Genomic DNA, 22,919 nt, shown 5'->3' with positions numbered 1-22,919 from the left:
ACAGTATTTTTTGTCTTTCCCTGGTTTAGGTAGAATTGTAATTCCAGCTAATCTCATAAAATATGGTAATTGTTCCCTGTCTTTTAGATTATTAAATAATCTTGCCAAAAGAGGAGTTGCAAAGGATATAAACTTTTTATTATTTATTTCTTTATTAAATTTTCAAAATTATTTTCCAAGCTTAAACATCTTGTATAGAAAGTGTAATCTAAGACATAAGATTTTAAACAAAAATCATCAAAATAAGAAAAACATTTCTTAATACAATCAATTCCTCATAATTGATCCAAGAAGTAAGAAAAGAGTAATTACTAAGTCATAATAATATAATAAAGATATGTATATCTGCTGCTGAAACAAAAGGCTTGCTTAATTATATAGGAGCTGTTATGCCTTCATTCTCCAAGCGTTTTAGAGAGAAAACTAACTAAATGGGAAGGGTCTACAAAAACATATTTTAAAGAGCGGTATCTAATAATACACTTGTAGGGATAACGTAAAAAGAAAACACCCCCTAATTGGGTTACCCCTGGTTTCAAAATTAGAAACTCTCGTCTTCTCTTCTGTGTTTCTCTCGAAATGTCAGGAAAAATCTGTATTTTGAACCCCAGGAAGTCCTTTGATCTATTTTTGAAGAACAATTTAAAAATCCAATCTTTGTCTGGCGATAAAGCAACAGTCATCAATAAAGTAGCTGAGACAGCTGTTTCAGTGACGGATTCCTCCAAGATTGCGGTAACATCTAAGGGACTTTCCTGATGGTCACAATACTGATTTTGAGTTTCTTGAGACTTTAAAGGTAAATAATAAGCCCTTGTTAGGGGAGGTAATGAATTTTCTGGTATTCCCAATACCTCAATAAAGTAACGTCTAATCATATCACGAGGAGTAATCGAGGGAACCTTAGGAAAATTTATCAGCTGCAATGAGAATGAGAGAACTTCCTCTTCCGGGGTAATCTCATGTCGCGGGGAGCTTGCTCTTTGCGGAGTCGGCTGCAGAGGCGGAGTCCTGATGTCGGGGCTCAGAGTAACATCAAACCCAGGGATAGCCGCAGCGGCATTACTCTCTGCCGGTGGCTCCAGCGGGCGATTCTCCGACGATAATTGCCCTTGTTGGAGGCGTCTAAGAAAGTCATCTATTGTAATCGATGGCGGTTCTGAGCGTCGGGAGGCTCCGCCAACACTCTTCCCCCTTCTCTTCGGCACAAGTGGGAAGTACTTCTCACCGCTTGCAAGAAAATAGAGCCACAATCGAAGGCGTCCTCCCAGCTAGCAGGTAGTGGCGTCCATCTTGGATCCAGCTCGGATATAAACTTTTTATAAAACAATCCCATAAATCCATCCATTCCTGGAGATTTACCTATCTAAATATGATATATTACTCCTCAGATCTCAATCCTCTGTTATATCCTCATCCAATCCTTGGGTCTTTGATTCTTGCAACTTCTTTTCCTTGGGTCTTTGATTCTTGCAACTTCTTTAATTCTAACTGAGACAAATATTGTGATTATATACATCAGAATATCAGGGAAAGGAGGTTTCTCTGTCCAGAGAAACCTCCTTTCCCTGATATTCTGATGTATATAATTCCTTATAAAATTCCAAAACACTATCATAAATATCCTTCTCTTTTGTCAGGACATCTCCATGTTTAGATTGTATACTCATAATATTACCTTACATATGTTGTACCTTAAATACAATGTGCTAGTAATTTTCCTGCCCGATTCCCGGATTCATAATGTTTAAGTCTAAGGCAGTTTAAGTTAAATTGTATAGCTTCATTTTTCAATATTTCCCCAAGACCATCTTTTATTTGAGTCCTGAGATGTTCCCCTACTTCCGTCTTATGTTGTTATTACTAATCCCATCAATTTCTCTCTCAGTATTTCTTCCTCCCTTTCTCTGGTCTTTTTCGCTCTCAGCATTTTTTCCTCCCTGTCTCTGGTCTTTTTCTTATGGGAGGCTATAGAATTAACTCTCCCCTTAACCAACAGTTTTTAGGGATTCCCAAATCGTAATGGATGAATAATGATCGATACTATTTTTATCCAAAAAATTTCTGATAGTCTGTTCTATCTTCTGAACTACCTTAGGATCTTTTTAATAGATTATATTTAATTTCCAGTACCCCAGTATCCCAATCCTAGAATGTCCCCATTCTAGGTCCACCCATATTGGAGCATAATCTGACCAACTAGTTTCCTCTATTTTAGCATTCATTAATTTACCTCCCAAAACTTTATCCAAACAAATCATATCAATATGGGAATAAACTTTATGAGGGAGAGAGTAATAATAAGATTAATCTCTTCCTAATGTATATAAAATCTACCATCCATATAATAGATTTAATACTTCTAAAAAATTTTTTAGTTGTTTCTATCTTTTTTAGTTCTATCACCTTTACTATTCGTAGAGTCCCAACAAGGATCCAAGACCAAATTAAAATCCCCTCACACCAATAATAATCCTTCTTGATTTTTCAATATTATACTCGAGTTCGTCAAAGAATCTTCCTTGATTAAAATTAGGAGCATACAAGTTCACCAAAGTCACCTTTTCCCCGTTCAGCTCCCCCACTCATATAATCCATCTCCCTTCATCATCCTTCCATTTAGCCTTTGTAATGACTTTCAGTTTTTTATCAAATAATATCCCCACCCCAGCTTTCTTTTGCTGCTTTTTATTAGAAGCCCAAATTCACAACAGATAATCTTTTAAATGAATCATTCTTTCTCCCATTTTTTGTAAATGTGTTTCTTGTACATAACAAATATCATAATTCAGCCTTTTTTTGCTCTCGGCTGCAGCACAGATACCAGCTGACTGCCGAGCCACGTTGTTTCCCAGCGGAGAGGAGCGTGGGAGCACTGCTCCGACCCCTCCTGAGCCTGCAGAAGACCACCGACCTCAAAACTAGCTGCACCTCAGAGCGCGGCCTTTTTGCTCTCGGCCCCAGCACAGATACCAGCTGGCTGCCGAGCCTCGTTGTTTCCCAGTGGAGAAGAGTGTGGGAGCACTGCTCCGCCCCCCTCCTGAGCCTGCAGGAGACCACCGACCTCAAAACTAGCTGCACCTCAGAGCGCGGCCTTTTTGCTCTCGGCCCCAGCTCAGATACCAGCTGGCTGCCGAGCCTCGTTGTTTCCCAGCAGAGAGGAGTGTGGGAGCACTGCTCCGCCCCCCTCCTGAGCCTGCAGGAGACCACCGACCTCAAAACTAGCTGCACCTTGGAGCGCGGCCTTTTTGCTCTCGGCCCCAGCTCAGATACCAGCTGGCTGCCGAGCCTCGTTTCCCAGCGGAGAGTAGTGTGGGAGCACTGCTCCGCCCCCCCTCCTGCAGGAGACCACTGACCTCAAAACTAGCTGCACCTACGGCGTGCCGACGAAGGCGCACGACAAAGGCGCGTGCACCTTAGCACGCACCTTTGCGAAGTGCCTTAGCGAGGTGCCTACTTTGAAGCGCTGGTCACAGAATCTGAAACCATACTACCTAAACCCACACTCTCCGAATGCTGAGGCAGTGATCTACCTCCACGGTAGGACCAGACCACTCAGCCCGGACCTGACACAGCATCGTCACCTGCCCTCTGGAACCAGACCTCACTGAATGAACCTATTACAGTCTGGACACCTTGCACCACGGAACTTGACCCAACAGACCAGCCTGATAAGTATAACCATAGCCGTAACCTTACTCTGCACAACCTTGTTATCACAGAAAAAGTCATACCCTTCAGTCTAGCAACACACTTCCGCACCACAAAATTAGCAACACACCCCTGCACCACATAAATTAACCAACATTGTAACAGCAGGTAGCCAGTTTCCTATAGTCTGTAGCCTGCAATTATAACTGTGTAATTAGCCCACAACCTACATCTTTATAGCCTTCTACTGCCTCATAACTGTATAGTATTCTGTAGCCTTGCACAACAGAATACAGCCGTAGCCTCTCAAAACACTGCTTTTTTCTAAGCTGATAGCCAGTCCTATATGTTCACCCAGACAGGCTCCACAACGGATAACCCAGACTAATCATTATCTCAACCTGCTAAGCCTGCACAACCAGGAAAAAGCCTGTATATCTTAACCTGATAAGACTGTATTTCTTAACTTGTATATCTTAACCTGATAAGTCTGGTATATCTTAACCTGTATATCTTAACCTGATAAGTCTGGTATACCTTAATCTGTATATGTTAACCTGATAAGTCTGGTATACCTTAACCTGTATATCTCAACCTGTATATCTTAACCTGATAAGACTGTAATCTGAACTTGATAAGCCTATACAACCAGGAAAAAGATTCTCTATCTAAGAATAATATTGTTCCCTCGCCCCCCGCAATTTACCACACACCACTCATCACCCTCCCATCAACACCCATCTTGCAAACTTCCGAACACCAACCTCTTCCCCCCCCCCCCAACGCACCATCATGACCCGGCCAAACTTTCACCAATGCGCATCACTGCTCATACTCTACCTAATTACCACCAAGATCTGCACAGCCGACCCAATACACTCTGCTCCTATCCCAGTCCACTACTCCTTACACCGCACGGTAAAGGCCAAACTCCATACTTTCACACCACATAAGCCATATGACCGCCTAGCTACAGGCCCACCTGCAGGTATAGGTCCACCACCTATCCCAAACCCTCTTCCCCCCCACAGATCAACCAAGCCTCGCATGAAAAAACAAAGAACACTAAAAAAATTTGCCTATTCCCATTACTCTCCAATAGACCACACTAAATACCAGAACCTACAAGGTTTTTACCTAAACATCAGATCGATGAGAAACAAATCCATTCTTATCAAAGACTGGCTGATTGAATCCAACCCTGACTTTGTACTACTTACGGAAACATGGCTGCTCTCAGACAAAGATATTATTATCAAAGACTGTCTCCCTCCAGGCTTCAAGATTCTATCCCTAGCCAGAACCTGGGGAAGGGGAGGAGGGCTAGCAATAATCTTTAGAGACCACTTAAATTGCTCCGCACTTAACACCAAATCTTCTCCCAACTCAGAAATACTAGCCATCTCACTAACTTCAAAATCCTTTGCCTCCTCCCTAACAATTTCTTTGTTCTATATCCCACCAAAAAAATGGACCCTAGCCAAAGAAGACTTTGCAGAATTTTTACTAACTAACTCTTTGGCTAGCCCATACAACCTCCTATGCGGCGACATCAACATTCACCTTGAGCAAACAGACCAGCCAGACATATCTGACTTTTGGCAATTAATCTCCCAACTAGGTTATTTCAAATCCCTGCCCATCAAAACTCACCAAAAAGGTCATCGGTTAGACCTGGTAACATTCTCCGCCAAAGAATCATCCAACCCCAAATTCTACTGGAAACAAGATAACTGGACAGACTCCCTATGGTCTGACCACAGACTATGCAGCTTCACCATTAACTGCCAACACAAAACCACCAAAAACAACAAAACAAGAAACACCAAATCTCACACCACTAGAGGTAAAATCGACCCGATCGAATTCTGGTCCCACTATGAAACTATCTGAAAACAAAACGAAGAAACGGACCAACTTATGATCTCCTGGATCAAAGACAGTACTAACGTTCTAAACGAAATAGCCCTCATAAAAACCCATAGATTTAGAACTCCCAATCTAGAGGGATGGTTTGATTCAGAGTTTCTACTGGTAAAAAGGGACCTCTGAAATTCAGAAAGACTATGGATTAAATCTGGAACCCAGGAACACAGAGTGGCCTGGAGACTCAAACTAAAAAACTACAAAAACCTCACCAAGGAAAAACGAAAAGATTTCTACGCCAATAAAATTGGAAACGTTACAATAAGCAGCAATAGCCTCTTTAAACTCTTTAAACGACCTCTACAACCTCGAGACTCTCACTGATAATCTCGAAGACTCCACATTAACTGCTAACACCCTTGCAGACTTCTTTACCTCCAAGATACAGAAACTAAGATAGTCTATACCTGCCCCGACCAACCCCCACGGGGACTTTCCAATTCTTCCAGACACCGACATGTCTAAACCAGACCCTGGGTCCAGAACAGACCTAAGTTGGCACCAATTCACAGCCGTAGACTGGCAAACCTTCAACAAATATTACAACAAATATACCAACTCCTTCTTCAGACTTGACACCTGCCCTCCAAACATTTTGAAAACTGCTCCAACCCACTTCAAAGCCAATATGTTGGCATGGGTTAAACTTCCTACTATCCATAGGTAGCTTCCCAGCAGAACAGGGCCATATTTCGATCACTCCAATCATAAAAAACACGAAAGAACCACCCAATGATCCATCTAATTACAGACCGATCGCAAATATCCCGCTATTCACCAAAATAGCAGAAAGGTGGTAAATGCCGAACTTACCACACATCTGGAAAAATTCAATATCTTAAATGATAATCAATCAGGCTTTCGCTCTAATCACAGCATCAAAACCATAATAGCCTCCCTACTGGACCACCTACACACATTCTTCAGCCAAGGCTCTAGCGCCTTGATCATCCAACTCGACCTGAGCAGTGTATTCGACCTAGTCGACCACACCATTCTCCTTGACTGCCTTGCATACATCGGCATCTCCGGCCAAATCCTTAACTGGTTCCACGGGTTCCTATGAAACAGAACATACAGGGTATTTAAGAATGACTCCCTCTCATACAGCTGGGATAACTCCTGTGGAGTTCCACAGGGCTCTCCCCATCCCCCACCCTATTCAATGTTTACCTCTCCTCCCTGGGAAACCTTCTGCAAAGCCTCAAACTCAAATTCTTCATCTACGCAGATGACATTACAATAGTCATCCCACTAACTAGTTTCACACCTGAGTTCCTCACCACCCTTTCAAGCATACTTAATCAAATAGAATGCTGGATGCTATCCTACAGGCTAAAGCTAAACCCTGATAAAACAAAATTTTTTCTAGCTACCCCCAATGACAAAATCAAAGACACCACAATTCAAGTGAAAGGATCTCCTTTCCCCCTCGAACAAACCTTAAAAATACTGGGAGTCACACTAGATAAACACCTATCCCTGGAGAAACACACAGATACCACAGTAAGGAAAAGCATCTCGGTGCTCTGGAAACTCCGCACCATTAAAAAATACTTTGACGAGACCTCTTTCCGTCTGCTAGTACAATCCTTCATCCTTAGCATCCTGGACTACTGCAGTATCATTTACCTGAGTTCCACAAAGAAAACCATAAGGAGACTTAAAATGATCCAGAACACCGCTGTCCACCTCATATTCGGCTTGAATAAATGGGAACACGTCACCCCTTTTTACTACAAACTTCATTGGTTACCATTAGAACCTAGAGTCCTATTCAAATTCGCCTGCTTCTGTTACAAAACAGTATTTGGCTTATCCCCTAATTACATCAACCCTCACTTCTATCTGAACCATAACAACAAGCACTCCCGCAGAATCCATCTGTTCGCCTTCCCCTCACTAAAACTATGTCACTCCAAAAGATTTCTTGACAAAACCTTCGCCTTCTAGGCCGCCAAACTGAACACACGGCTAGCTCAAATGGTCCTCGAGGCCCCCACCTACCTCGGATTTAGAAAATTACTTAAAACTCATCTATTCAATGGACACGACCTTTAATCGCCCCCTCAATGAACCGAAACCTACAACTCCCCCTCTTCTGTACTCACCCAACCTACATTCCCCATATTCCTCCTCCTTGCTCTACTCCTTCCCTATCCTATGGTGTCCCGCAAGGTTCGATTCTATCCCCATTACTATTTAATATCTTTCTTTCTCCTCTTCTTACATTGGCACAATCTATTGGATTCACAATCTTTGCCTATGCAGATGACATACAACTTCTTCACCCAGTCAACACTTCAAACATCTCAGACATAAAAGACATAAATAACAAATTGGACACCATAAATGATTGGCTCTATTCAAATAAACTTTCCCTCAATATTGATAAATCCCGAGGCCTCCTACTTCCAATCAAAACCTGCGAATCCTTATTGGAAAAAATTTCTATCAAATCCACTCCAATACAAATGGAAACAAAAATAAAACTATTAGGCGTCATCATTGATAGGGATCTTACTTTCCACGACCATATTAGTTCGGTCGCAAAAATCTGTTTCTTCAAACTCCGCATCATTCGGTCGCTAATTCCAATTCTAGAGACCGATTCAATCAATATCCTGATTCATTCCTTAGTCATCGCCCATTTAGATTATTGCAACTCTCTTCTCAACGGTCTCCCCCAAAAAGAAATCCGACGCCTACAATTAATACAAAACACAGCAATAAAACTCATTTACAAAATAGGCAAATTTGACCATGTCACTCCTCTTCTAAAAGAGGCACATTGGCTCCCCATCACTCACCGTATCACTTACAAAATCATCTTACTCTCCTTCAAAATAAAACTCTCTCACCAGCCCTCATTTCTTGATAAGCTTCTTATCCCCCAATGTTCCCCACGCACTCTAAGGTCAACTGACCAAAAACTTCTCTTTATTCCCTCCATAAAAGATTTTTATTACACACGGAAAATAAATTTCGCAGTAGTTGCTCCAACTTTATGGAATTCTCTGCCACAGCAACTCCGCGATGAACAACATCTAGACAAATTGTGTACAATTCTGGAGGCCACATTACCAAAAGGATGTGCTGAGAGTTGAGTCGGTTCAAAGAATGGCCACCAAAATGGTCTCGGGACTCAAAGACCTCCCGTATGAAGAAAGGCTGAATAAATTGCAGCTATATTCACTTGAAGAACGTAGAGAGAGAGGAGACATGATAGAGACGTTTAAGTATATCACCGGCCGTATTGAGGTGGAGGATGATATCTTCTTTTTTAAAGGCCCCTCTGCCACAAGAGGCCATCCGCTGAAAATCAGGGGTGGGAAATTTCATGGCGACACCAGGAAGTTCTTCTTCACCGAAAGGGTGGTCGATCGTTGGAATGAACTTCCACCTCAGGTGATTCAGGCCAGCAGCGTGAAGGATTTTAAAGGGAAATGGGATGCACATGTGGGATCTCTGGGGGGGTAGATTCAAGGGGGTAGGGTTGTTGGAGTGGGCAGACTTGATGGGCTGTGGCCCTTTTCTGCCGTCATCTTCTATGTTTCTATGTAAATTTAAGATAAGCCTAAAGACTTTTTTATTTCGTGACGCATTCGGCTGTGCTTAGACTTACCTTCTGTTTTTTTTTTTTTTTTTTACTTCCTTTTCTTTTTCAAGCAACCAACCGCTTTAACAAAGCGACCCTACCCTATACGTTTTATCCCATTCCCACTTTCTCCTTTTCTTCTCAAATATGTAACTTTTCCCCTCCCTTCTCTTTTACCCTCACTTTCAAGTTTGTCTAGTTGATATTATTTATGTTCACACCATTTATTTTTAAATGCCAATTATTTTATTTTTTATCCTTCTTACCTTTTAAATTTTATTGTTAACCGGCCAGATATTTGTTGATGGTCGGTATATTAAAAACTAATAAACTTGAAACTTGAAACTCTATCCAACCTCAACTACCTCGTTGCTTGCAACTCTGTTCAATTGTCATGAACCACTTGTAACTTGACTAACAAATGTGAACCGCCTAGAACTCCCTGGGTATGGCGGTATACAAAAATAAAGTTATTATTATTATTATTATTATTTTCATCTCCTTTAAAAACAATTGGCATTTTTGAGGTATATTAAGTCCATTCACATTTAATCTTCCCAATCATATCTTGCTTCCATTCATTCTTTCAATAACCTTTTCATTTTGTTCTCTTTAGCTTTCCTATCCTTACAGATCTTACAATTTTTCCCCCAGGACTCCTTAATTTCCCACCCCTTCCCCCCCCCACACCACTTCCCCTTCCCCCTTCCATCCCCTCCTCCAAGACTTCGTGTAATTCTCTCACCCACCTCAATATGGCATATCATCCTTCAAGCTTCTCCCCCCTCCCTCTCAACATTCACCCATCCCAATCTCCCCCTTCACAACCATATCCAATCACATTCATTACTTCATCCAAACTACTCAACTGGAGAACTTATCATCTACTTAATTTCAGTTAACTGCTTTGTTACATAGTCATCAGTCTTGCATTAATCTGACCATCAAGCAGGGGCCAAAGCTAGATTCCTGCCCCGGTTCTAATTGCTGTTCCTCCTGTTGCCTTTTCTTAGATCTAGCAGTAAGAACATAAGCATCGCCTCTGCCGAGTCAGACCATAGGTCCATCATGCCCAGCAGTCTGCTCCCGCAGCGGCCCCCCAGGTCAATGACCTGTGAATGATCTATTACTCCAAGGCATTTTGTACTATATAGTAACCCTCTACTTGTTCCCCTAAATCCCCTTATCCTTCAGGAACTCGTCCAATCCCATTAGTCTTCTGCCAACGATATTTTTCCAGTTTTTGTAATGCTGTTGAACCAGTAACCGGCCCAGTTGATTCCATCAAACCCTCTTTACATAAATACTCCTCTGCTTCAGTCGCAGTAACAACTTTCTTATGAGTACCATTAATTGTTATCCAAAGGCCAAATGAAAACAGCCATTTATAACGCAATTTTTCTGTTTCAAAACTGTAAGAATTGGGTGACATTTCCTCCTCTTTTGTAAAGTGATAACAGATAAATCCTGAAATATCTCAATATTGTAAGTTTGCCAGGTTACCGTGCCCAGTGCTCTGACCTTGCAGATCAATCGCTCTTTATCCACAAAATTATGCAGGCACACAATTATATCCCGAGGCTTTTCAGACATTCTGGAACTTGCCAACCTGTGGGCCCTACCTATTTTCACTGTGGCTAGGGAGGTTTCTTCTGCGCTTTCAGATGTTAACATAAAGGCAAATATTTCCTGCACTACTTTCGCAGTGTCTTTATATACCTCAGTGTCAGGGCTGCCACCGAGATCTGTTCTCAAAATCTTCTATACGATTCACACAGTCTTTCAGTTGTTTTTGGGTGTCCCCCACCTGGCCACTTATTGTTTTCAACAGTATATCTTGCTCACCAACTCGCCGCTCAGTACCCACTGCTGAATTTCTTCCTTTATGGCCAAAACTGTTGAGTTGCCATGTCTCCTCCGGAGCAGAACCGCTCATTCTATCTCCTCCTCTGATGCGCACTCTCCTGACTCACATGGCATCTCATGGGCGTCTCCCAGTCCATGCCGGAGGCCTCCTCCTCTCCTGTCCTCCTTCTCGAGGGCAAGTCTCCTCTGGGTTGTTTGTTTTTTTTATGCTGGCATTTTCTCCCAGATCTTCAGATACTGCTTCTTTTTTTCTTTTTCTTTTCCGTGCTTCACATAGAGGGGGGTTTGGAGTCACCTAGGTCAGGTCTCCCTCTTCAGCCTGCCATTGAGATTAATGACGTTGCCAGAAGTCCCCAAAAGACCAAATCTAAACAAATACAGTAAACGAGGTAAAGTCAAAAATCCAGTAAATTGAAACTTAATAGGACTACCATGAAAGTTTCAAAAATATACTTAACAGCACTGAAATTATTAATGAGAGATATACAGTAATACATACTAAAAGAGACATAATACTTATGAAGCATCTACTAAACACACATCAAAACATTCAAATAACATCAATATGACTCTAATGCTTTTCTACAATATAGCTTATCCTATAGCCCAAGGGGTCAAATGCAGATATTAGATGGGAACAAGTGAGTTGGGATAAATAGATAGGAGGCTAAACTCAAGGCAAGTTGTTTATATAGTTAAACAAGGGTATAAGGGACTGTGTAGCAAACTAGTCCTGGTGCAGAATGAGTATATAGTCAGTCACCCTATGTATTAAAGACTTGAGTGAAGTTTTACATATCAGTTTAGTGGCAATGTTCTATGTATAATAGCTGTAATTTAGATCTCAGTTGGTGTGATATTTCTTGCCTTGCTTTGATTGGGTTATGTCTATCTTTTTTATATTATGTTGTTCCTTTCTGATCTTTGTTTTTATATTTTGTAAACTACTATGATATTTGTTCAGACAATACAGCAAATTCTATTAAACTTACCTTTAGCATTATAGTTTATATTATCACACCTAGACTGTTAATTTATACAGTTCAACAGGGTTTCTGCCTTAAATACTCTGACCCGTTATTAAATCACAATCTCTTTGTTGTTATCCATGATCTTAGACCAGGGCTAATTTGCATAGTTTAGTTATCTGAAACCAGACCTGTTGGTGGGTCTTTACCATAGCTAGGAATTCCTGCTCCAGAATTCATTTATCAAATGTGGTGCTGTGAAATTTGTGAATCATGTATCTCATCATTAACCATGCCATAATATAATAGCCATAGAATTCCATTTCCATAAGGTTCAAATTCGCATTCTGATTATAGCATTTTTAATGTAACTGCAGTATATTATGTATTAAGGTTTTTCATTTGCTAGATTAAAAAGATCATGACTGTCCATATTTTTAAAAAGTTACTCACCAGATTTAAGTATTTATTAAAACAAATAGAAGAGGTCTCGCTGCTCAGCAAATTGATAAAGCTAATGATTCGAGTAATATCAAAATTTTAGTAAACCATTTATTTATTTGTATGTAGAGAATCTTTAAAATATAAAAGGCCTGATATTAAAAATGATTTAACTGGGCAAGAGAAGTTCCAACTTGGTTAAATTGTGCTGTAGGTCAGGAGGGAGACATTCCATGGCACTTAACCAGGCACTGCTGCTGACTGTATTCTGACTACTTTGGCATTGCCTGGTTAGTTGTGTGGATATGGAACTGAATATTGGCCATATCTACATAACTTCCAGGTATCACTACTGACCCAGGTATTCAATGCTGGTGCACAAACGTGGCTTTATAGCTGGAGGTGGTCAGTGCTTTTAAAATAAAAAAAGTTTGTCTTGATTTTGGCCTGTATATTTGTTGAAAATGTCAAAGCTCATAATCTGTTGATGTATGTTCATTTTTCCTTTAGGTAACTTTGGATTACAGACCTGTAATTGATACAACTTTAAATGAAGAAGCATGTGCCTCAGTTCCACCTGCTATCCGCTCCTATTGATCTTATTTTCTATGTAATATTTACAGTGTCTGTAATTACATAAAATATTCTCTGAGGTTGTCATTTTTGCATAGCTGTGTTCTGATGAAGAAAAAATGTAAGAAGAATTTTCTGTGGCCTTGGCCTAAATTCTCATCATTGTCAATGTGTTTTTTTCCAGTAAACTGATGTTAAATCTTTAAAATGAGAGACAATTTTAGCTGAATGATGTTATTTAAACCACTGTAAATCATTCACTGTATGAGCTATAGAACTGTAAAGGGAATTTAAAGGTAATCTAAGGAAATTTTTCTTTAGAGAAAAGGTGGTAGACTCCTGGAACAGGTTCCTAGTAGAGATGGTCTTATATGAGTTAACATAGCATGGATTTTAATTAATTCAGCTAGTTAAATGTGTGCTAATGACATAAGAGCAGCCAAATAATAAAAGTATTAAAATGAAATGTGTTAGCTAAGTTCATTATTTTTATTTCATTATTTGTTGTAGGTTTGTTGTTGTTGGTTTTTGTTTTTTTTTAATTTGATGTTTGTTCAGTTGACAGTTGCTGTCTCTGGTGCAGTCTGCCATTAGCCAAATGTGCAGACTTAGTCAAATGATCAAGTGGAAAATCAATTACTGAACAACCTAGTAGTGAGGGTGAGCAAAAATTGCTATACTACAAAAATAAAGAAGTCACTCCTCTATTAAAAATTCAAAAGACTTCATAATGTATAATTCTTTGAAAGGAAGATATTTCTATCAGATGAAATATGCTTAGAGACTTGAAGGCAAAAGCAAGGGGCGCACCCCAAGAATATCGCCTCACAGTCATTGCATATGTTTCAATAATATTCAGAAAGTTTTTCTTTGCATTTTTTACTATTCATATTTAATGTGTTTCTTACCTGGTTTTGGTCCTATTATCCATAAAATAGTTGCCAGCAGCTTAAATACAGGCACTGTTCCCAAACAATGGAAAAAATCGATCATCTGACCCATCATCAAAGATCATTGTGCATCACTTAACGATAAATCAAATTTCCGTCCTATTGCAAATTTTCCATTTCTTGCCAAGTTAACAGAAAAGGCTGTATTCTACCAAATTACAGATTTCATTGAAAAAACTCAGGCCTTACATCTGAACCAAACGGGTTTCAGAACTAATCATTCAACTGAACACTCAATAATAGGCCTAACAACAAGTATACTTTATTTTTTTTTGGACCATCACAAATCGGTTGTACTTATCTCCCTTGATCTTTCCGCAGCATTTGACATGATTGACCATGCTCTCTTGCTTGATAGGCTGGCCTCAATTGGAATCTCAGATACAGTTCTAAACTAGTTTCAATCATATCTTACAGATTGAGAATCAAAGGTAATCTTTAATAATGTATCATCTGGCTTTTCCCTTAATACTTACGGTATCCCTCAAGGATCATAAGAACATAAGAAGTTGCCTCCGCTAGGTCAGACCAGAGGTCCATCGCACCCAGCATTCCGCTCCTGCGGCGGCCCATCAGGTCCATGACCTGTAAGGTGATCCTTGTCTAAATCATTTTAATCCCCCTTGTTCTTCTATCTATATCCTTTCATAACCTATCTCTACCTCTATCTATATCCCTCGATCCCCGTATCCTTCAGGAATTTATCCAATCCTTCTTTGAAACCCAGTAGTGTACTCTGTCCTATCACAACCTCCGGAAGCGCATTCCAGGTGTCCACCACCCTCTGAGTGAAAAATAATTTTCTAGCATTGGTTCTAAACCTGTCCCCTTTCAATTTCTCTGAGTGCCACCTTGTACTTGTTCCCAATAGGCTGAAGAATCTGTCCCTTTCTATCTTCTCTATGCCTTTCATGATCTTGAAAGTCTCTATCATGTCTCCTCTGAGTCTCCGCTTTTCCAGGGAGAAGAGCCCCAGCCTTTCTAACCTGGCTGCGTATGAAAGGTTTTCCATACCTTTTATCATTTTCGTCGCTCTTCTCTGAACCCTCTCAAGTATCGCCATGTCCTTCTTGAGGTACGGTGACCAATATTGGACACAGTACTCCAGATGCGGGCGCACCATTGCGCGATGCAGCGGCATGATTTCCTTCGTCCTTGTTGTAATACCCTTCTTAATAATACCCAACATTCGGTTTGCTTTCTTTGAGGCTGCTGCACATTGTGCTGATGATTTCATTGTTGTATCCACCAGCACACCCAAGTCTTTTTCAAGGTTACTTTCCCCTAGCACTGATCCCCCCATTTTGTAGCTGAACATCGGGTTCTTTTTCCCTATATACTTGACCTTGCATTTCTCTATATTGAAGTTCATTTGCCATTTATTTTCCTACTCCTCCAGTTTGTGTAGGTCCCTTTGTAGGTTTTCACATTCTTCCGCTGTTCTAACCCTGCTACAGATTTTGGTTGCATCCGCAAATTTTATAACTTCACACTTCATCCCCTTTTCCAGGTCATTTATAAATACATTGAACAGCAGCGGTCCGAGCACTGACCCCTGCGGAACACCGCTCGTGACCCTCCTCCAGTCCGAGTAGTGGCCCTTCACTCCAACCCTTTGCTTTCTGCCTGCCAATCACTGTTTAATCCATCTGTATACGTTCACTTCCATCCCGTGGTTCCACAGCTTCCTAAGTAGCTGCTCATGAGGTACCTTGTCAAAGGCTTTTTGGAAGTCGAGATAAATGATGTCTATGGGTTCCCCTTTGTCCATCTGGCTGTTTATCCCTTCAAAGAAGTGCAGTAAGTTCGTTTGGCACGATCTTCCCTTGCAGAAGCCATGCTGGCTCGCTTTCAGTTGTCCATTTTTTTCTAAGTGCTCACAGATGCTATCTTTTATCAGTGCTTCTACCATCTTGCCCAGAACTGAAGTCAAGCTTACCGGCCTGTAGTTCCCCGGGTCACCCCTCAATCCCTTTTTGAAGATAGGTGTGACATTTGCTATTTTCCAGTCCTCCCAGATCTCCCCAGTTTTCAAGGATAGGTTACAAATTTGTCAGAGTGTTTCCGCTATCTCGTTTTTTAGTTCTTTTAGTACCCTTGGGTGGATTCCGTCCGGGCCTGGTGATTTGTCACTCTTCAATCTATCTATCTGTTTGAGGACATCCTCATGGCTTACCTCTAATTGTGACAGTTTTTCTTCTTGACCTCCACTTATGATCTAAACTAAACCTTAGGTTTGTATACCGCACCATCTCTTCGGGTTCTGGTACATTGGATGTGTCCTCGCTCGTGAAGACTGACGAGAAGAACTTGTTTAACCTGTCAGCTACCTCTTTTTCCTCTTTTTCCTCCTTTACCACTCCCTTTCTGTTTCCATCATCCAATGGTCCTGCTTCCTCCCTCGCCGGTTGCTTCCCTTTAATGTATCTGAAGAATGTTTTGAAGTTTCTTGCTTCCCCAGCTAGCCTTTCTTTGTATTCTCTTTTTGCTTTCCTAACCACTTGGTGACATTCTTTTTGGTGTTTTTTGTGTTCCTTCCAGTTCTCCCTGGTTTGGTCCTTTTTCCATTTTCGGAACGATTTTTTCTTGTCACCTATCGCTTTCTTCACTTCATTTGTTATCCATACCGGTCTTTTGTTCGTTGTTTTTTTGGGGGGGGGTTTTGCATCCTTTCCTAAACCTGGGGATGTACAGGTTTTGTGCTTCTTGCACCATGCCCTTGAATAGGGACCAGGTTTTCTCTACGATCTCCATCCTTTTTGAGCTATTTTTGAGTTTCTTTCTCACCATTGCTCTCATAGCATCATAGTTCCCTTTCTTGAAGTTGAGCGTTGTCGCTGTGGTTCTCTTCACTTTTGTTGTTCCTACTTCTAATTTTTACCGGATCATGTTGTGATCACTGTTTCCTAGTGGTCCTACTACTTCCACATTCTTTGCGGGCCCCCCTAGCCCGTTGAGGATTAGGTTGAGAGTGGCATCCCCTCGCGTTGATTCCTTGACAAGCTGTTCCATGAAGCAGTCCCTCACAGCCTCTAGGAATTCTGCTTCCCTCGCACAGTTGGAGTTTCCAATACTCCAGTCTATCCCGGGGTAGTTAAAATCTCCCATTACCATCACACTTCCACTTTTGCATTCCCGCTTCAATTCTGCTTCCAGTTCTTTATCGTTTGCTTCCAGGTGGGCGATAGTACAGTTCCAATTTTATGTCAGCTCCATTTCTTCCTGGTATTTTGACCCATAATGATTCCAATCCTTCCACCTTACCACTTCTCTTTTTTTTTTTTGTTCAAAAAAGTTTTGTTAGTTTTTGAAAATAAGGGTACAAAATCATATTGCATTAGGAACGAGCAGAACATCACTGTGTATAACAAGTGCATACAAAGGTATATACATGGGAGGAAATTGGTTTACGATAAGTAGTACATAAACAAATAAAATTATAGTTAATTGTAGAATCAGAGTCTGTAGCTAAAGGGAGAAATGAATTAAGTTGAAGATTCACAGTATCGGGTAAGTGGGGACCAAATTTGATCATATTGTGTCAAACGATTATTCCTTTCTGCTAGTACTTTTTCGTATTTGCCCGACAGGCAGACCGAGTTCCACCAAGTATGAAAGTCAGCTTTGGATAAATCTTTCCAGTTAAAAAGGATATTTTGGATAGCCAAAGACAATAATAAAGTGAACAATTTAGCAGAAGATTTATCCAGAACAGTCTGTAAAACCTTGTGACATACATATTATTATACAGAATGATAGAGGTTCCTCAATAGGCAAGATGGAACATATGGTGGACCATATTTTAGACCAGTAGCCTGAAAGGAGGGGACAGGAAAATAAAAAGTGTGTTATAGTACCAGGTTGGGTTTGACAAGACCAGCAATTGGGAGATATAGATGGGTCAATCTTATGAGATAAGAGGGGGCCAAGTGGCTTTGTGTAGTAGAAAAAACATAGATTGCAGTAATGATGCTGATCTGATAGATTTAAAAAGTTGTGACCATACTGCTGGCCAGTCTATTGCATCTGAAGGCAGGTTCAGTTCGTGGGTCCATTTGGATTCTTTGAGGAGTGGAGAATCAGTGGATATTTTTTGAAGTAATTTATACCACAGAGAGGCTTTGCCACCAAATTCAGCCAATATTGTGTTGTGAGATAGGAGGCTCGGGATGTCTTTCAAGTCGAGTATATTAGGAAATGCTTTTGTTAGGCAGTGTCAAAGTTGCATCCAATAGAAATATTGGTTTGAGGGTAAATGAAATTTGTCAGATAGTTCAGAAAAGGAAAGCCGTCTGTTGTTAAACAATAGGTCTTGAATATGATGGATACCATTTCTTTGCAATATGGGCCACGAGAGCACTTCATTCTGAATTTTGATTTGAGTGTTGTTCCATATGGGAATCAGCTTGGAGGTGGACCATGGTGTTGGAAGAGCAATGTCAATGGAGGTCAAAACAGTTTTCAAAGAGGAAAGTATGGGATCCTTAAGCTCATTTTTAGACAAAGTGAGACAAGCCAAGCATTGTAGTTTAAGTTGACCATAAAAGGCCCGGACTAAATCTATCCATGCTGGGTTGGGATTTAGAGAAAGGGATGGTAAGGACCTAGACCAATGTTGAATAATGAAGGCTTGGTGGTATTGGAGAAAACCAGGAAAGTTTACTCCACCGTAAGATCTATTCGCCTTCAGTTTCGACAAGGCAATACGAGGGTGTTTCTTGTTCCATAAAAATTGGGATAACAGAGTATCAATTTTCTTGTAAAGTTGTTTAGGAAGAAGAACTGGAAGCATGCTCATAACATAGATTATTTTAGGAGCAATTACCATACGAATTGACTCTATTCTGCCCCACCATGACAGGTTCAATGGAGACCATTTTTGAGTGAGGGATTTGACTATGTCCATCAGGTATTCAGAGTTGAGTTGAACAGATTCCTCAATAGTTGGACCGAAAAGGATTCCTAAATATTTCATACGGGAATTTTACAAGGAGTTTCAAGATGTTCTCCTGCCTCACTTTCTCCGTTTCCTTGAGCATCTCATTGTATCTGGCCACCCTTCCGGATCCTTTACTGAAGCCACTATTATTGTCCTACTGAAGCCAGGCAAAGATCCTAAACGAATTACTAACTATCGTCCTCTTTCCCTAATAAATGTGGACGCTAAACTCTACGCCAAAGTTCTTTCCTGCAGAATTCAACGGATCATTTCCAAACTCATAGGATCGGATCAATGTGGTTTTATCAATGGTCGTCACTCTTCAGATAACACTTATACATTTTCTAACATCATTTCATTAATACATAACAAAACTTCACATATTGATGAACAGATACTAGCTATTGGCCTAGATGCGGAAAAGGCATTTGATAGGGTCGAATGGCCTTTTCTTTTTCAAGTAATGCAATGGTTCGGGTTTTCATCCAACTTTATTCAAAAAATTAAACTGCTATATACCGCTCCCTCCACCAAAACACTAATAAATGGTGATCTTTCACTTGAATTTAATCCTAGTCGAGGTACCAGACAAGGTTGTCCGTTATCTCCTCTCCTATTTGACCTTGCACTAGAGCCTCTACTTATAGCCATCCGGAATAATCCAGACATACATAGATTTCTACACCAGAATCAGGAGATAAAAGTATCAGCATACGCAGATGACATTCTGCTTTACATCTCTCCCACATCTATAACTCCCCTCTTATCTACAATTGAAAAATATTCCATGGACTCTGGTTACAAATTGAACAAAAATAAATCTATAATCATGCCCCTAAATTGTCCAGACACAAAGTATGAGTCTCTTAAATTGGGCTTTGAATGGTCAGATTACCACTTCTCTTTAACATTTTCCTTTCACCACTCATGACATTGAGTCAGTTAGTTGGGCTTACAATGTATACATATGCAGATGACATACAAATTTTATACCAAATAGATACTGAGAATCCAAATGACATATCTGAATTAAATGCAAATTTGGAACAATTTAGCCACTGGTTAGGTGATAACATGCTGGCACTCAATATCAGTAAAACCAAAACAATGTTAATTCCTTGGAAGGATGGCCTAACACAAAAAATTCCAATTATGATCAATAACTGTACCCTTCAATCTGTAACATCAGTTAAAGTCTTAGGCATCATTCTCGATCAGAACCTTCAATTGTCAAAAACTGTTTGTGTAAACTAAAAATGCTAAAATCTTTAGCAAAGGTACTCGATCCTGCTTCACTTAACGTACTGATACATTCCTTGGTCATCTCAAAATTGGATTATTGTAATTCCCTATACAATGACCTACCCCCAAAAGAAATATGACACTTATAAATTATAACCAACTCTAAAAAATTTGATCATGTTACACCCCTTTTGAAAAATGCCCACTGGTTGCCGATTCCCCATAGGATAACATTCAAGTTAGCACTCTTGACATTCAAAATCCAGCAGTCAAAACAACCTACTTTCCTCAATAGACTGCTGATACCCCATGCCCCATCAAGAACACTTAGATCCGCTAAACAAAATCTTCTGTCTATTTCCTCTCTGAAATACATAAACACAAGAAAAGCTGAGATCTTCTCTGTAACTGCTCCACAAACCTTGAATCACCTTCTATCCTTTTTAAGAGAAGAAACACAATTAGATAAATTTAAGTTTTTGGTTCAAAGATGCCTTTCAGAATTAAACTCTGAAAGGGAGAGCTTTTAGATCTTTATATTATGCAATTGCAGTCATAGGCCTTATAAGGCTACTGTCCTCTCCCCTCCTCTTTGTTTTTATCATGAATGTTTACTTTTCTGTCAAAATTGTAGTTCTTCCCCTTTTCCTTTACTTCTTGTGAGTATTTGTCTTAGTATTGTCTATATGTTTTTACCATAATTTTAATGTAAATCGATTAGAAATCATTTATAAGTATTATCACATTTTTAATAAACCTTGGGAACTTGGAAAACTTGCACTAATAACAAGACACTTATCTTGTCAAGGGCTCCAACGTGGCCCGTTTTGATCCTGCGTCAGGGAACCGAGATGATAACTTAGATAAACTATAATGGAGGTTCAGTCTGCTTGAATTTGACAACACTTCAAAAGCAAAGGATTTCTTCACAACTTGCAAAACCTTGTGTCTTGTTGTTAGTGTATATGAATAGTAAAAAATATTGACACTGTGATGCAGCGAAGAAAAACTTTCTCAAATGAATATGCATGAGATTTGCATGCACTGCTTCCACTGTATGCAAATAGATCTGAAAACCTAACTTGATGAGGGCTGAAGTTGGTTACACCTGGTTTAGCTCAATTACTGAATCCTCTGCTATAAATGTCACTGTATGCCACTGATCGTCAGCCAATGGGGAGGCATGATAAGTAGATGTTCCCCCTCCTCCCAATCAATTTAGATGCTGTATTTTAAACAGTTTGCATTCTTCAGAGTTGCAAATCTGGCAATCCTAACAAAACAATATTACAGTAATCTGTTTGAAACATGATTGTTGCTTGCAATACAATTCTTAATTAAGAATGATCCAGAAACAGTGTGAATTCTGTGTAAAAGTTTAGCTTTTTCTGACTACGGTATATCATTGACATGATTTTCCATATTCAAATTAGTCTGCCAGTAGGGAGCAGTGTGTCATTATTGTGTTTTTCAATCACTAGAGACAGGCCAGTTCCTTGAGTAATGCAGAGCTTGCCTGACCCTCACTATTGAAAATGTGATAGTGAAACAATAACTCCCACTGACAGGACTGTAGCTGGAAGACTTATTATCAACTTAGATGGCACAGTGCTGACAATACAATGTATGGCTTGACATTTAAATGCTTCCTTAGAGTGCATAATTCAACTGCAAATAAACTCATCTGTTGCCTGGAACTTTGCACATGACTCTTAAACTGGAATAGGATTACCATATGGCTCCAGAAAAAGGAGGGCAGATTGAGATGTCTGGGTTTTACTTCCATTACTTTCACAGGAAGTAAAACCTGGATGTCTCAATCTGCCCTCCTTTTTCTGGAGCCATATAGTAACCCTAAACTGGGAAACTGCTAGAAAGAGGGTATTCCTGTGTGTTAGTGTAATTAGAAAGGGTGAGTGAGATGGGTACTAGAGAATGACACGGAGAAAAAATCTGTCTCCGTCACTGCACCGTCCCCGGCCCACCATCCTCTGAACCGCCCCATCACTGCCGTTCCCTTCACCACCCCGTCACCGTCACCGCCATCCCTTTCACTGCCCCGTCACCGCCACTGCCATCCCATTCACCGTCCCGTCACCGTCCCCGCAGCATCCATATAAGCCTTAGTACTGCAATATTTACCTTATTCCTTTCTTATAAATCAAAGTTCTGCCTGCTGAACTAGAGAAAGAGATGTTCAGCTGGCAGGGCTTTGTTTATAAATTTTTATCAACACAACTAATATACTACTTTATCCTAAAGCAAAAAATAAATAAATAAATATAATTTTTTTTCTACCTTTGTTGTCTGGTTTCTGCTTTCCACATCTTCTCATTCAATTCCTTCCATCCACTGTGTGTCTTCTCTCTGAGTCTTCCATTTGCTGTTACTGTGCCTCTCCTTTCACCCCCTCCCACAATTGGTCTAGCACCCATCTTCTTCCCTCCGCTCCCCCATAGTCTGGCATCTGTCTTCTTCCCTTCCAGCGTCTTCTCCCCACTCTGCCTTCCGCATTTCCCTTCAGGGTCTGTTCCTCTCTACCCTCTTTCAATGTCTGTTCTATTCCTTTCCATCACCACCCTTCCCTCCCTCCTTTACTATCTGTTCCTTTCTACCACCCTTCTTTCATATCTTCTATCAGTCCCCCCACCATCACTAGCAGTCTCTTTTCTCCCTTACCATGAGCAAATAGAACTTCTGAAAATTGTATTGCTGAGGCATTATAATTCTTACTGTCTGCTCTGATTTCATTCACAATTTGGTTT

At 40.4% G+C, this 22,919-nt stretch overlaps 1 protein-coding gene across 1 annotated transcript in view; it reads left to right on the top strand.

Moving 5' to 3' along the window:
- Window positions 1–13,489, top strand: part of SDHA (succinate dehydrogenase complex flavoprotein subunit A) — a 214,168-nt gene extending 200,679 nt beyond the window's left edge. Inside the window, exon 15 of the mRNA XM_033929796.1 lies at window positions 12,961–13,489. Coding sequence (XP_033785687.1) covers window positions 12,961–13,047 — 87 coding nt within the window. The 3' untranslated portion in view covers window positions 13,048–13,489. The remainder of the gene's footprint in view (window positions 1–12,960) is intronic.
- Window positions 13,490–22,919: the final 9,430 nt, after the last annotated feature.

Source organism: Geotrypetes seraphini, chromosome 2 (assembly GCF_902459505.1).
Source record: "Geotrypetes seraphini chromosome 2, aGeoSer1.1, whole genome shotgun sequence".
NCBI classification, from domain to species: domain Eukaryota; kingdom Metazoa; phylum Chordata; class Amphibia; order Gymnophiona; family Dermophiidae; genus Geotrypetes; species Geotrypetes seraphini.
Note: the sequence above shows the minus strand (reverse complement) of the source record. Positions and strands in the feature narration are given on the sequence as shown.